The 14,165-nt window shown below is 45.9% G+C and overlaps 1 protein-coding gene across 1 annotated transcript in view; it reads left to right on the top strand.

Moving 5' to 3' along the window:
- DTD1 (D-aminoacyl-tRNA deacylase 1) overlaps positions 1-14,165 on the top strand; it is a 174,478-nt gene that overhangs the window by 20,717 nt on the left and 139,596 nt on the right. The window contains exon 4 of the mRNA XM_028112993.2: positions 6,757-6,863. Coding sequence (XP_027968794.1) covers positions 6,757-6,863 — 107 coding nt within the window. The remainder of the gene's footprint in view (positions 1-6,756; positions 6,864-14,165) is intronic.

Here is a 14,165-nt window from a genome sequence, read left to right as displayed (position 1 = left end):
CTCAGGGGAGGGTTAGAGTTTACAGGCTTAGTCCTTCCAGTCTGCCTTTGAGCCTCTCTGAGGCTACTTCTGCCATATATATGTTTTTTCTTCCTAGAGACTCTGAACTGGGTTAGAACCCTGCTGTGAAGCCACTCCAAGGCCATTCTCTTCCAAAAGTGAAGACTTATTCCCTAGCCTGTGTCCCAAACCATGTCCAGTCACATCACCCAACCCAGCACACCAGAGGTTCTACAGTGAGGCTAAGTGATGATATTAATACACTCCTTTAATATAATACATAGGAAACTCATAATAAAATGCCAACAACATGGAGATGCACTGAACTTGAATGTAAACCTTCTTCCATTATTACAGTCCCAGGGAAAACTTTTAGGTCAAGTTTAAATTCTGTATCATATTCAGGTATAAAGGAATTAAAGTCTAAATTCAAACCCCATGGTCTGATGAGCTCAGAAGCCGTTCTTCCTGGTTTCTTATTTTGCTGCTCTCGATGGAAGGGTGTCCTTGCCTGGTGGGGTCCAGGCTCTTCCAGCACATCTGCACCAGCCCTGCACAAGGCTCCATGTAGGTCCTCTGGGACCTCAAACACTGCATGTCCCTACACAGGCTCCCTGGTGCCTCAATGAGGAGACCAGGGAGGCTTCCATGCAGTTATCCCGAGCAGAATGATGCCATGCCTGGGACCCCAGCAAAGACCAGAGATGTCCAAGCAAAGCCTGACGGCCAGAGAAAACCTCGCCTTCAGCCTCCCTGTTAGGCGAGGAGGGCTATGCCAGTTGCCTTGAATCTGTCTTCAGAACTTCAGCTCAGATGAGAATTTAACCCAGAGAGAGGTTAATTTTGGGCTATTTCCCCTGGCAGCTCCTGTTTCCAGCTCTTTGGTTTGGAATTGGGGTGGTCACTTGGTGGCAGATGCCCTCACCTGGGAGTAGGCACTTTCATTTCCATCCTGGGCCACAGGGCCTGTTCCCCAGTTCCTCTGGCCATGGAGTCCCAGGCCTGAGACATCTGCTGCCTGGAGGAGGTGTTTCTCTTGAGTGGATTGAACAATGGCAGAAACAAGCAGAGACCCCTGATAAGGGGGACTTGAGCCTGAGGAGGAGCCATGGGATTCCAGGAATTGCCTTTCCAGTTCCCTCCATGGCCCTGGATGTGGAATGGAACCTGCCAGTGTTTCTAATGCTGCTGACTGAGGTCTAATGTGGCTGACAGGGCCTGTCATGTGCCCCTTTTCCTGCAACTGAATCCTTTCCCCAGCCAAGTCATTTAGGAAATGCCATTGCTGGAGCTGCTGGTCTTTGCTGATAGCTCCCAGAGCCCTGGCCTCTGCTTCATAGGCTCCCTTGAGCCAGATCAGCCCACTGGGGAATCTGTGCCCTCCTGGTGGTGCCCCAAATCAGCTGAGCCCTCTGGGGAGGTGGGGCCGGGGGCACACTACCCTCAGAGGAGCAGTTCCATGCTGGCGGACAGAGCTACCCTAGTGCCTGTGGCCCACCAGGGTCCACTCCCCCAGGCTCCAGGCGTGATGCAAGCTTGTGGGTCTAGACCAAACTCCATTAGCTGCAGTGGCCCTTGCCTGGCCAATGCTTATTTTGAGTCTCCCGGTTCCACACATTTGCTTGATTTCTTGGTTCCCAGCCGGTGCACCTAATGTTGGAGCCTCCATCAGTAACCTTCTTCCCTGCCTGCCCAGGCTCTGAACAGCTTTAAATAGAACGAAGAGGAAGCCTGGGTGGTGAGGACTTTGCCTTAGTGACAGGGGGAGCTGCCTTTGGGGATGTGCTCAGGTGGGCTGGCCCAAGGCTCAGGACCTGTCCCCAGAGGTAGGCCAACTCTCAGCCTGGTCATGGCTGTGCAGGCTGGCTGTGGAAAGTGTATGGGCTTGCTCCCAGCCCGTCCAAGAAACCATCAGGCCCTTTGTTCTCCATTTTTCTTCAGTAGCGTGTTCTTTCAGTGTGGTTTTCTTGTCCCCTGCCCCCACCCCCATTTGCCCATATTCTACCATGGACAGCGGTGGGAGTGACAGCAGTAACAGGGACCCAGATTTCCTGCACCCTGACTGCCAGACTGTGGGCCCAGGGCCATGCCTGTACTAACATGCATCCTCCTTGTGGTGACTGTCCTGCTGTCATCCTTGAACCAGCCAGGGCATGGAGAGGTGGGGCAGGGCTTCTTGGGGAGTGGTGACCATCATCAAGTATTGTTCAAAGGGGTGGGATGTCAGCCTTCGCAGGTGAATGGGGTGCACTGGTGTAGAGCCGGTAGAGGCCTTGGACAGTGGCTGCTGGAAACCAGGTCACAGCAGGTTTGGGGCTCCAGCTGGAAACGCGTGGCACAGACGTGCCTGACGTGCCTCTCTGGCTCTGGACAGAACCCTGGGACTTTGAGTTAAGGACGACTTGATTATATCACCACTGGAGCCCAGCGGTAGTTCTGCAGATATGTTTCTGTTTTTTAAGATTATTTTTAAAAATGTTTTTATTTCCTCTGGCCAGTATAATTTTTCATGGGGCTTTACTGTTTGATTTGAACTGGAAAAAATGTTCCCATTTTAAGACCTCTTAAAACATGTCTTTGGATTTATTGTCTGTACAAATGGAAATTCAGATAATAGTTCTGTTCATAACTGAAGAAAAACTGGAAAAGAAAATAAATTTCTTGCTACTTGGAGTGATAAACATGGTGAAGCGTATGCTGTATATCCTGGCAACAGAAATTCAAGGTCGGAAATAATTCCTTTCCTCCTGAATCTGCCTTCAGCTTCCCTGAGGAGAGCAGCGGCTGAAATTTGCTACTAATTGTAGCCATAATTTTAGCATGCAATTAAACACATGATTTCCTTCCCAGCTGATGTCTTTTTAGCTAGTCTGACATGGATAGAACAAAAGCCCTGTAGATTTAAATGGCCGCTTCAATTTGATAGGAGTTGAAGAAAAGTCACCATTGTTTGAGCACGTTTGGCTGCGCGATAGGACTGTGGTTAATCTTGCCTGTAAAAATGGCAAACAGCTTGGGTGCTTCTAATGTAGTTTCTAATGCTGCTGCCTGAGCATTGAAGAGAACCGGCCGTTGGTATGCCCATTTTGCTAAGACCCTCCATGAGGTAAGGATCAGTGGAGGGAGTGATACTGGGGAGAGGAGTCCGAGATGGAAATTGTGTGCTTGTGGTGGCAGGAGCAGAGGTGCATGGAGGTCACCTCATGCGGTAGTGGTCTGGTGTCTGAGGGAGCCCAGGACCTGAGAGCAGAGCTGCTCTCCAGGGAGGGAGCCAGGGAGGCCCCAGGCTGGCCTGCCCTGGCCTAGTGTGTCTATTTGGTGCTTTTCTTTTCCTTGGTCTCTCTCAGAGGGTCATCTGCTCTGTAAAGGATGTTTTGTGTGAAATTGGGGCTCCTTGCCCAGGGGAGTTTGGGAACTACCAGGGTAAAGAAACTAAATAGGTTTCTCTACTCAAGGACATCTTTTTTTTTTTTTTTAATATTTTATTTATTTGACAGAGAGAGATACAGTGAGAGAGGGAACACAAGCAGGGGGAGTGGGAGAGGGAGAAGCAGGCTTCCCGCCGAGCAGGGAGCCTGACGCGGGGCTCAATCCCAGGGCCCTGGGATCATGGCCTGAGCCGAAGGCAGACACTTAACAACTGAGCCACCCAGGCGCCCCTACCCAAGGACATCTTGAGAGTCTGTTACATGCTGCTGTGCTTTGTGATTCTCTGAAGGAGAGTTCAAACAAATGTGGTTTTCCAAAAGTATGTGACTGTAGCATTCTTTGTTCAAGGAATACGTGGCACGGCACAGTTTGGGAAGCATGGTTATGGTTGTATGGAACCTCTTGAACAGGACTTTTTATAACAATGAACATGAACAAGCCTTGAACATGACTTTTTATAACAATAAGAGCAAATGCTGATTTTACACACACCGTGTGTGAGCCGTCGTCCCAAGCACTTGCATGCACGGTCTCATTAAATTTTCCCCATGTTTTAGGTCCTCTTGTTAGCATCCCTGTGATACAGGCAAGAAACTGAGCCATTGGGAGGTTAAGAAAGTTGTCCAAAGCCTCAGAGTTTGTGAGGGCTGGGCCTGTCCCTCTCTTCCAGCCTGTGTGCTGGTTGTCCTTCAAGTCCTGCACCCTGTGTAGCCTCATCCAAGAAGCCTTTCTGATTCCTTCCCTCCCCAAGGAGGACTCGGACCCTTCTCTGGTCTCCAGAGCCAGAATCCCTCAAGGTCTCTGCCATACTGCATTGTCACCACGATGTGCCCAGCTGTGCCCCATCCTGGACCACAGGGTTCATGAGTGCCAGGGCTGTCTGTGCCTGGGAGCTGAGTCTGTGGTCTCTAGCACCATGCCTGGCACATGGTTGCTGTGAGTGAAAAGCAGTGAGTGGTTTTCACATGTGGACTGGGTCTCATATGCTCTCTTTGTTCCTTAATGGTAGGTGGCAGCAGAAGAGTTCCTGATAGTTCTGTTTCTGAGGACTCATACTATTTTAATTCTGGACCCAACTCTTTTCTTACTTTGGATTTAAATTGATAAATTTAATATGAGTAAACTTAATTGATAAATTGTCAAGACCAGTGTGTCCCCTGGAGTAAGTGTCTGTATGTGTCATCGGCAGTGTTTAAGCCCAAGGCTTACCAGCGGTACTTGGATGGATGGAGTCAACATTCTCGTACTCCACGGCGTCATCTCTAAAGGCGTATTCTTGGCTTTCTTTATAAATGTAATTCAGCATTTGGGGATTGGTCAGACATGATTGAGTGGGTTTGGGTGTTAGCAGGTTTGGACCAGGATGCAGAGAGGAGCTCTTTCCGGGGCAGCCCGTGGCCATTTTGAAAGGAATCCTAGGGAGCCTGGGATGGTTCGCACCGTGAGGGAGCAGGCCCTCCCTCCCTTCCCACCTCACCCTTTTCCTTTTATAGTTAACTTGTTTGAAAATTTTAATTATGAAACATACAGAAAATAGATGCTAGTGTACTCACTACCCAGCTAGTCATGTTGGTCTGAGGTCTGTCTCTCTCAAATCCCACCACCCCCTGCCTTCTCTTCGGTGTGAATGTGGTTCTTGTCCCGTGTTTGGCTTTTCTCTTTCCTGCTCATGTTTTTTTCATTTATATATATATCTCTCCATAAATAATATAACTTGTTTTGGATATTTGAAAGTGTCATATAAATGAATAAATGGTATAAAATGATATGTCCTTGTTGCAAGTTACTTTTTTTTTTAAAGATTATTTTATTTAGAGAGAGCATGCACATGTGCACACATGCAAGTGGGGGGAGGGACAAAGGGGGGGAGAGAGACAGAGATCTGCAGTGGACTCCCTGCTGAGCGTGGACCCCCCCCCCAACATGGGGCGTGATCCCTCGACCCTAAGGTCATGACTTGAGCTGAAATCAAGGGTCAAACCCTTAACCAACTGAGCCACCCAGGCGGCCCAGCAAGTGACTTTTTAAATATCACATCATGTGTTTGAGATTTGCCTTGTTGACCCATGTGGCTGCCACATAGTATTCCACTGAGGAATTAGAGTTTATGCATTCATCCCCCCAGTGAGGGACAGATTCTGTCCATTTTTTCTGTTATAAACACTGCCAGACTGAACACCCTCGAATATCCTTTTTTTTTTTTTATGTTATGTTAGTCACCATATAGTACATCATTAGTTTTTGATGTGGTGATCCATGATTCATTGTTTGCTCCATGCAGTACGTACCCTCCTTAATACCCATCACCGGGCTAACCCATACCCCCACCCCCTCCCCTCTAGAACCCTCAGTTTGTTTCTCCGAGTCCATAGTCTCTCATGGTTCATCTCTCCCTCCGATTCCCCCCCTTCATTTTTCCCTTCCTTCTCCTGATGTCCTCCCTGCTATTTCTTATGTTCCACAAATAAGTGAAACCATATAATAATTGACTTTCTCTGCTTGACTTATTTCACTTAGCAGAATCTCCTCCAGTCCCATCCATGTTCATGCGAAAGTTGGGTATTCACCCTTTCTGATGGCTGAGTAATATTCCATTGTGTATATGGACCACATCTTCTTTATCCATTCATCTGTTGAAGGGCGTCTTGGCTCTTTCCACAGTTTGGCTATTGCGGACATTGCTGCTATGAACATTGGGGTGCATATGGCTCTTCTTTTCACTACATCTGTGTCTTTGGGGTAAATACCCAGGAGTGCAATTGCTGGGTCATAGGGTGGCTCTATTTTTAACTTTTTGAGGCACCTCCACACTGTTTTCCAAAGTGGCTGTACCAACAGTGTAAGAGGGTTCCCCTTTCTCCACAGCCTCTCCAACATTTATTGTTTCTTGCCTTGTCAGTTTTTGCCATTCTAATGGTATCTTGTGTAAGGTGTACCTTACACCTTGTAAGGTGTAAGGTGTAAGGTGGTACCTCAGTGTGGTTTTGATTTTGTGTAAGAATTTCTGAGTAGACTCACCAAGGTGGAATTCCAGAGTTGTAGTTTGTTCAAGCATCACAATGCCCCCCAAAGTGGGGGCATTCTATAGTCCTGTAAGCCCACATTTCTCGACCCTGGTGTTCCCAGATCTTTTCATTCTTGCCAAGTATGTAGGGCTTACAGTGGCACCTCTGCTGTTTAATTTTGCATTTCTCTCCCTACTTACGGTGTTGACCACCTTTTCCTGTGTTTACTGGCTAGTCCTACTCTTCATGTTTCTGATTACATTGATCTAGGTGACTTTTTAGAAAGAGAAACCTCTCATAACTGTTTGTGTTGCTCTTTCAGATGGCAAGTTTGGTGCCTACATGCAAGTCCACATTCAGAATGATGGGCCTGTGACCATAGAATTGGAGTCCCCGGCTCCTGGTGCTGCTACCTCTGACCCAAAGCAGGTAAGCCTGGACTCTGTTGGGGTCTGTCTCCTGGCTTTTAGCTTTGATTGAGTCCCTCAAGCAGTTCTCAGTCTGGGGTGGAGGAAAGACTTCATTGTAGCAAACTAATATCTCTTTTAATACATCCCTTCCCAAGAATGCATCTGTTTACACTGCATCTCCTTGGTGCTGTGGTAGGCTGGACAGCACTTCTCCCTTACCTCTTCCTGACTTTGGATTCCAGAGAAAATGTCCTTTCCAAGAGCCCAGCTCTTCCCCGCTGCGAGGTGCCTTAGTCCCCACATGCCACTGGGTGGCAGCAGAGTAGTGGCACAGCTCCGCTGAGGCCTGACCTGGCCTCTGCACGGGTTTGGAACAGTTACCAAGAGTGGGTTTTGTCCCAGGTGTGGGTACCTGTGCCTCCCGAGGTTCTTTGTAAATCCTTATTTTTCTAAAGTACTGTCTGACCTGGATTTGCTGCCAGCTCTCTAAGCTTGGAGGAAGAATTTTAATTAAAATAGAGAAAGGACATCTGTGATAGTTTTTGCAACCTGTATGGTTCTTATAGATGCTTAACACTTCTTGAGGCTTTAATTAATGTGTCCACTTAATAGCCTTCGAGACACTTGGGAGCAGGCAGAGGAGTGAGAACCGAAGGGACATTTCTGTTCTTCCTTCTCCCCTTACCCTCCCTCCCTTCCTAGGATGCTGTGAAGTGAAATGATGCAGTAAGTGGGGGAAGTATTAGATAAATATAAAGCTGTATGACCTGTTCAAAGTTATAACGTTTCTTTCATTGATATTTATTGAATAAAATACTTTTGAGATACTCTTTTCACAAGAATAGAGTAGGAGAAGATAGCAGCCCATAGTCTGAATCCTTTTGGACAATGTCTGATATCAAAATAGTCCCCTGTCCAGCACGGGTCTGAGGACTGGTTGCCTCATGCATCTGCCACTGCAGAACTTCTTACGAAGATGTTATTGTGACAGCCAGTGGGACAGAGTACTAACTCTGTCAGCCTTACAAAATAGCTGATGTGAATTATTTTGTGCCTACTTGCTTATAAATTCACATTTTAAATATGGAGGTCTGTGTGTATGGCCGAAGTTGATCTAAGACTTGCCATCAGTATAACCTGATACCGTCCAGAGTAGGATAGCAGACTCTCCTCCTCTTTGGGTGCTTACTCTTATCAACCGAGAAAAACCTAATAGATATGCAAAATCAGACTGGTTTAAGTCAATTCACAGCCTGCAGTTGATGGTCCTCTCCAATGCAGAAAGCTAAAAGGAAACTCCTGCCACCCCACCTCCACACATTCCCTCTGTTTTCTTTTTTCCTAAATTCATGGGATTACCATTTACCTTGTCAGCCAGGCCCCAAATCTCGTGTCATCCTAATTTCATCCCTGCCTCTCCCAATACAGTTTCCTATGTGCTGATGCTGCTCTAATGTTTCTTTTTTTTTTAAATGTAGTAAGTAATTTAATCTTTATCATAGGGTATGATGAGGAAATAGGGGCACCATGCTTAAGCAGTAACTTAAGGTCACATAGCTGCTAAGAGGCAGAACCAAGAGGCAAACCCAGTTTTCAAAATCAGGAAGCAAAAAATTATTGCCTAAAATCTGAGGTCACTGACATTGTTTTTTGAAGAGAAATCTAATAGTCTCTGAATGCTTGCCACCTCCCAGCCGTTTTTGGAGAAAAATGCCTGTGGTTCCTGTGCTTTGGGGGCCATGGTTTATTTTTATTTTTAAAATTTTTATTCCATTTATTGAAACTAAAAAAATAAGCAATTTACCCGTGGGTGATTTTTTTGTTTCTTTGTTTGACTGTTTTGTTTTGTTTTTTTCTTAGTTCCAAGTTATTATTTTTAAGGGGAACATAACCTTTCTTACTTGTTGCTGATACTTTGGGTTGATAGAGAAGCAGGAACATGTCTTATATAGTAGTGCTGGACTTCAAAGGTGGTAATTGAAGTTCCTGGAATAACTGTAACATTAAAGAAAATCACAAGTGAAAAATCCACATGAAAATTTAAATGTTTTATTTTTATTTATTTATTTTTTTAAAAGATTTTATTTATTTATTTGACAGAGAGAGACAGTGAGAGCAGGAACACAAGCAGGGGGAGTGGGAGAGGGAGAAGCAGGCTTCCCGCTGAGCAGGGACCCCGATGTGGGACTCGATCCCAGGACACTGGGATCATGATCCTGGGATCATGACCTGAGCCGAAGGCAGACGCTTAACGACTGAGCCACCCAGGCACCCTAAATGTTTTATTTTGAAATAATTGGAGACATGAGGAGAAGTTGGAGTCACAGTTCCGCTGGACGCTTTACCCAGCTCCCACTAACTTTATTGCCTTACATAATCATAGTACACTGATGGAACGCTGAGATTAATACTGATGTAATATCGTTAATTGATGGAGGAATGTTGGGGTTCGGAGCCAATGGCCAAGAAAGAATTCTTGAGACGTCTTCAGTGCAAAAGGGGAGTTTAATTAAAGCATGGGGACAGGACCCGCGGGCAGAAGGAGCTGCACTGGAGTTGTGAAGAGCAACTGATGATATACGTTCAAGTTGGGAGGGCGCTGGTAAATCTCTAAGGAATTTTGGAAGCAAGGATTCCAGGAACCAGAGGGGGCTAGCTATTGTTAGTAAAAGGTCATTTATTACCAGTAAAACCCTAGTCATGAGACCCTGTAGATGGATATCAGTGGGCCATATGCTTGGAGGATGGTTGCTAACATGTATCTTGGGGGTAGAGATAAAGGAAATTTCGAAACGAATTTTTATATGTTAAAGGATCTGGGAGGTTGGGATAAAGTTAAGCTGAGATTGTCTTTTGCCCTTAGCAAAGTATTAACATCGAGGCAGCTGAGTTCCTACAGGAATGTCACTCTGCCTGTTTCAAGGACGTGTCAGGGGGCTGTGAATAGTGAGGAAATTTTAACTTTTCTTTTGCCTTTGTTTCCCACATCATTAACTACACTACAAACCTTACTTAAATTTCACTAGTTTTTTTTTTTTTTCTTCTAATGTCCTTTTTCTATTTCAGGGTAATCAACATTGCATTTAATTGTTATTTCTCTTCTCTAATCTGTGACAGCTCCTCAGTCTTTCCTTGTCTTTCATGACCTTAACGATTTTCAAGAGTACTGGCGTTTTGTTGAAGATTCCTCAGTTTGGGCTCTCTGATTACACTGAGGTTATGTGTTTTGACAGGAATATCAAATAGCACAATAGTGATGTGCCTTTCTCAGTGCATCATAGAGAAGTACATGAGACTGATCTGTCTTATTACAGGTGGTGTTAACCTCGATCCCTTGGTTAAGATGAAGTCGGCCAAATTTCTCCACCCTACGTGGAGTATTATTAACCTTTCCCCCTCATCTGCTCTATTGCTTGTTCATAACAGATGGCTGTCTTTCTGCTTCACAAAGAAGCCATCGGATGCCATTGACCTTGCTTCTCCACCCGCCTCTTCCTGTGTATGTAGCAGAGCTGCCCTTCTTTGTGCTGAGGCCAGTGCCTCCCCTGGGCCAGGATTGCCTCTATAATTTGTGGGGCCCAGTGCCAAATGAAAATGAGGGGCCCCTTGTTAAAAAATTATAATGAATTTCAGGACAGTCACAGCGGATCATGAAGCCAAGGGTGAGCCCTTCTACAAGCAAGGCCCTGTGAGCCTGTATCTGGTGGAGCCAGACCAGCCTGGGGTGTGGCGCCCCTCCCGGCCTCCCCTTTACCTTCTTGGCAGCCTCCATTAAGCCCTTTGTCCTCTTGTCGGGTCAGTCTGTCTCTCTCACTCATCCAGCTAATTCCTGTGGCTTTTAAATATTCCCGAGCATTCCAGTTGAGAAATGCCTCCATTTCCTTTCTGCTTGCCGCCTGCTCAGTGTACTGTAATCTGCAGAGGCTCCTGCCGAGGCCCCCTGAGCTCCATGTTGCCTGATTCTGTGCCTGGTAGGCACTGATCTGGCCGCTCAGCAGCTCCTACCACTGTTGCCGCTTGCATGGTCTTGAATCTTGTTTTCTGGGACACCGGTGGTTCTCTCCCAGGTTTCCTCTTGCCTCTGCTCACTCTCTCTAGTTTGGTGTGATTGCTGTCTTGTAGTTCTGATCTATTAGTCTGCTTTAACTCTATTTGGAGAAAAATTTTAGTCCAATTTGTGTTTTCATTCTAAATCAGTGCCTCCTCTTTATAACATAAAGATATATAAGCATGATTTCTTTTTAACATCTAATGAGGCATGCTAGCTTATTAGAGTAAGAAAGTCTTTTTTTTTTTTTTTTTTACTGTTTTATTTTTAAGTAATCTCTACACATGTGGGGCTTGTACACCTGTGGGGCTTGAACTCACAAACCTGAGATCAAGAGTCACGTGCTCCACTGACTGAGCCAGCCAGGCGCCCCAAGAAAGCCTTTTATTTGTTATTTCTGAGTCTTTCTTTTAGGAACGGTCTCTTCAAATGCATGTATCATGCTGTATTAATTTCATTTGTTTTACTTGTTAACTGGCCCCGGAGTCTCAGACCCTGTGACCGCGCGCAGATCTGTGTCCTCTCGCTCTCCAGTAGGTGGCGACAAGTAGACATGCAAGGGCCCTGGTGATGGTGGGGGCCGGCCTCTTTGCCTGTGGTCTGTCTCTGCCTTTCCATTCTCAGGAAGACTGGGTGTTACATGCAACTAATGAATCGTTGAACCCTACGTCAAAAACTAATGATGTAGTATATGCTGGCTAAGTGAACATAATAAAAAAAATAAGGGGGTTCCTCTTTGGGCAAATAGCTAATTTGCTTGCTTTTGTGTTGGTAGGAAGACTGCAGCCAAATTGTTTTCACTGATAGATAAGCATGCCTTTTTGTCAGTTGAGCTTTTAATTCCAAATGTTTTATTTTCTCAATATAATCCAATTAGTAGTGAAAACTATGTACATTATAGAGAAATAGTTCTTTTGGCAAGTTTTAAAATACAGGTTCTTTAGGGGCTGCCTTCAGCTCAGGTCATGATCCCGGAGTCCTGGGATCGAGCCCCATGTCAGGCTCTCTGCTCAGCAGGGAGTCTGCTTCTCCCTCTTCGCTTCTGCTCCCCCCCCCCGCCAATAAATAACTAATACAAATCTTAAAAAAAATACAGGTTCTTTAAACCATCTGGACAAATGCGTGCTCTGTGTGTGTGTGTGTGTGTGTGTGTGTGTGTATTTATGCATCAAGTGTCTTTTTAGTACATGACAGTATACTGGGCACCTGATGGAGGGAAAGAAGTCCTGCAACCCAGTCCCTGCTCCCAGGGGTAGATCTGGGGCAATGTAAACCTGGAAGGTTAATAACAGCAAGGGGGGTAAAGAGTAGTATATGACAGCGTAGGATGGGTCACAAGACCATCATGTCCTGTTCTTCCTTAAGGCCCTTCAGCGCCTTCCAGATGCTTTTAGATTATCTAAGTTCCCTCCTGTCACTTAGCATGCCTGAGTGCCCAGGCTTCTGTGGCTCCGTCCACCCTGCTCCTCAGCCATCTGCCCCTTGGTCCCTACACCTTACCTGCTCTGAGAACAGACTGAGCTCTTTCCTACCTCTGGCTCCTGTCTCAGTGTCCGTGTTTCCTCCTCAGAAGGGATCCTCTGATCCCATCAGGTCCCGAGCAAGCCCCTGCCAGCTACTCTGTCACCATACCCTGATGATTAATTTCATAGCACTTGGCCTTCTGTTATTATCTGCTTGTTTCCTTGTTCTTCCTCTGTCCATTGCACTCCTAGAACTCAAGCTCCCTTGGTCTTGTTCACTGCCATGTCCCAGGAGGTGAGCCTGGGTTGCGTAGTTTGTTTTGGACTTCTGTGTCATGGGCCGGTGAGCTGTGCTGTCTGTGAATGTCCCAGGTTCCGAGAAGGCCGATGCCACTGCTGGGGCGGTCAAGCCAGGCCGGCCTCCCAGGGGATCAGAGGTTTTCACTGACCTTTAAGGATGCGGAGGGGAGGAGGCATTCTCGGTTGTTGTTCCCAAACTTCCACTTCAGTGAGGGGTAGATTCTTATTTTCACGAGTCCCAGAGCTCTGTTTGGGTGATGCAGTTACTTGTTGTTCGTGAAGCCTGAGCTGGTAAAGGTGACTGGTGGTCTGCCTGCCTTAACCAGGTCTCTGCTTGTTCTTGGAACTGGCAGTGCAGCCTCCGCATGCTTTTCTGTGGCTGCATCGGCAGCATGCCCCATACATTTATAGGCTGCTCTGTGGGTCCCATGATGTATTCTGACAGAAGAAGTTGCAACAAGAGCATAATGTGTTTGCTCTGAAAGATATTTCCAAAGGGAACAGGGCATGGAAGCAGTAGCAGAACCACCAGCTAGAAGCTCTCTTCCCTGTTGCATTCTTGCAGAAGAACACGATTCTGGGAGGAACATGCTGATGATTACCTAGAAAAGATTGCTAGTGCATGAGTTCTTCTGTGGATGGCTAGATATTGGGAGATTTCAACACCCTCCTTAGCCATTCCTGATGGGAGAAGCTTCTTCCTGCTCTTGCTTTAATTTAAATGCCCTTCCTTTTTAAGTAGGGGGTGTTTGCCAGGGTCTCACAAAGAGGGGGTTGCATGTATGTGTGAGCAGATGGGGAGGGGCATTTTGTAATTGAGGGGCTATTCCCTCAGGCCCAGAGTCCACCTAGTCCATAGCATTGCCATTAATTATTTATATTTTCATTTATTTAGTGTGATTGAAACCCTCACTTAATTGAAATGCTGGAAGGAGTTGAAAAAATGAACTTTCAAATACAGATCTTTGAACTAGCTCACGTGTTTAATTGACACATTGCTGGGCTAAGTTGACCAGTGAAAAATGGTGCCAGAGCTTTTAATTTTATGCTTCTCTGAATATCATCATCACTTCACCTATAACTTTCTCCATAGACTTGTCTTATCATCAAGGATCCATCCCTATGCCTGGAAACTTTGGAATGCCTGGATTGAGACATTTATGGCTTCTGTAGGATCAGAAAGAAATATGTAGGGTAGAGAGGTGGGTGGGGAAAGAGCTCCGTTTGGTTTTATTTATTTGTACTTCCAGTGACAGGGTAGCCTTTTTAGTAATCCGTGCTATGGAATCCTGAAGGTGAAATGGAGGATAGGCAGCCTACTGCAGGTGCACCAAGGTGGGCTTTTCATTCCTGCATGTTCCAGTTTGAGGTTCAAATTTAATGAGAATTATTCTCAATATAAGGAAGAATTATGTTGATGCCCGTAAGTTTGCATTTTTTCATAGAACTACATTTATTTAGTGTAGGTCTTTACTTTTTTATTCTTTTTTTTAAGGCTCGAACTCCACGT

The sequence above is a fragment of the Eumetopias jubatus genome, unplaced genomic scaffold (assembly GCF_037043125.1).
Source record: "Eumetopias jubatus isolate StellerSeaLion01/CBP00866 unplaced genomic scaffold, mEumJub1_p1.0 scaffold_9, whole genome shotgun sequence".
Taxonomy (NCBI): domain Eukaryota; kingdom Metazoa; phylum Chordata; class Mammalia; order Carnivora; family Otariidae; genus Eumetopias; species Eumetopias jubatus.
This window is presented reverse-complemented; position numbering and strand designations above follow the sequence as displayed.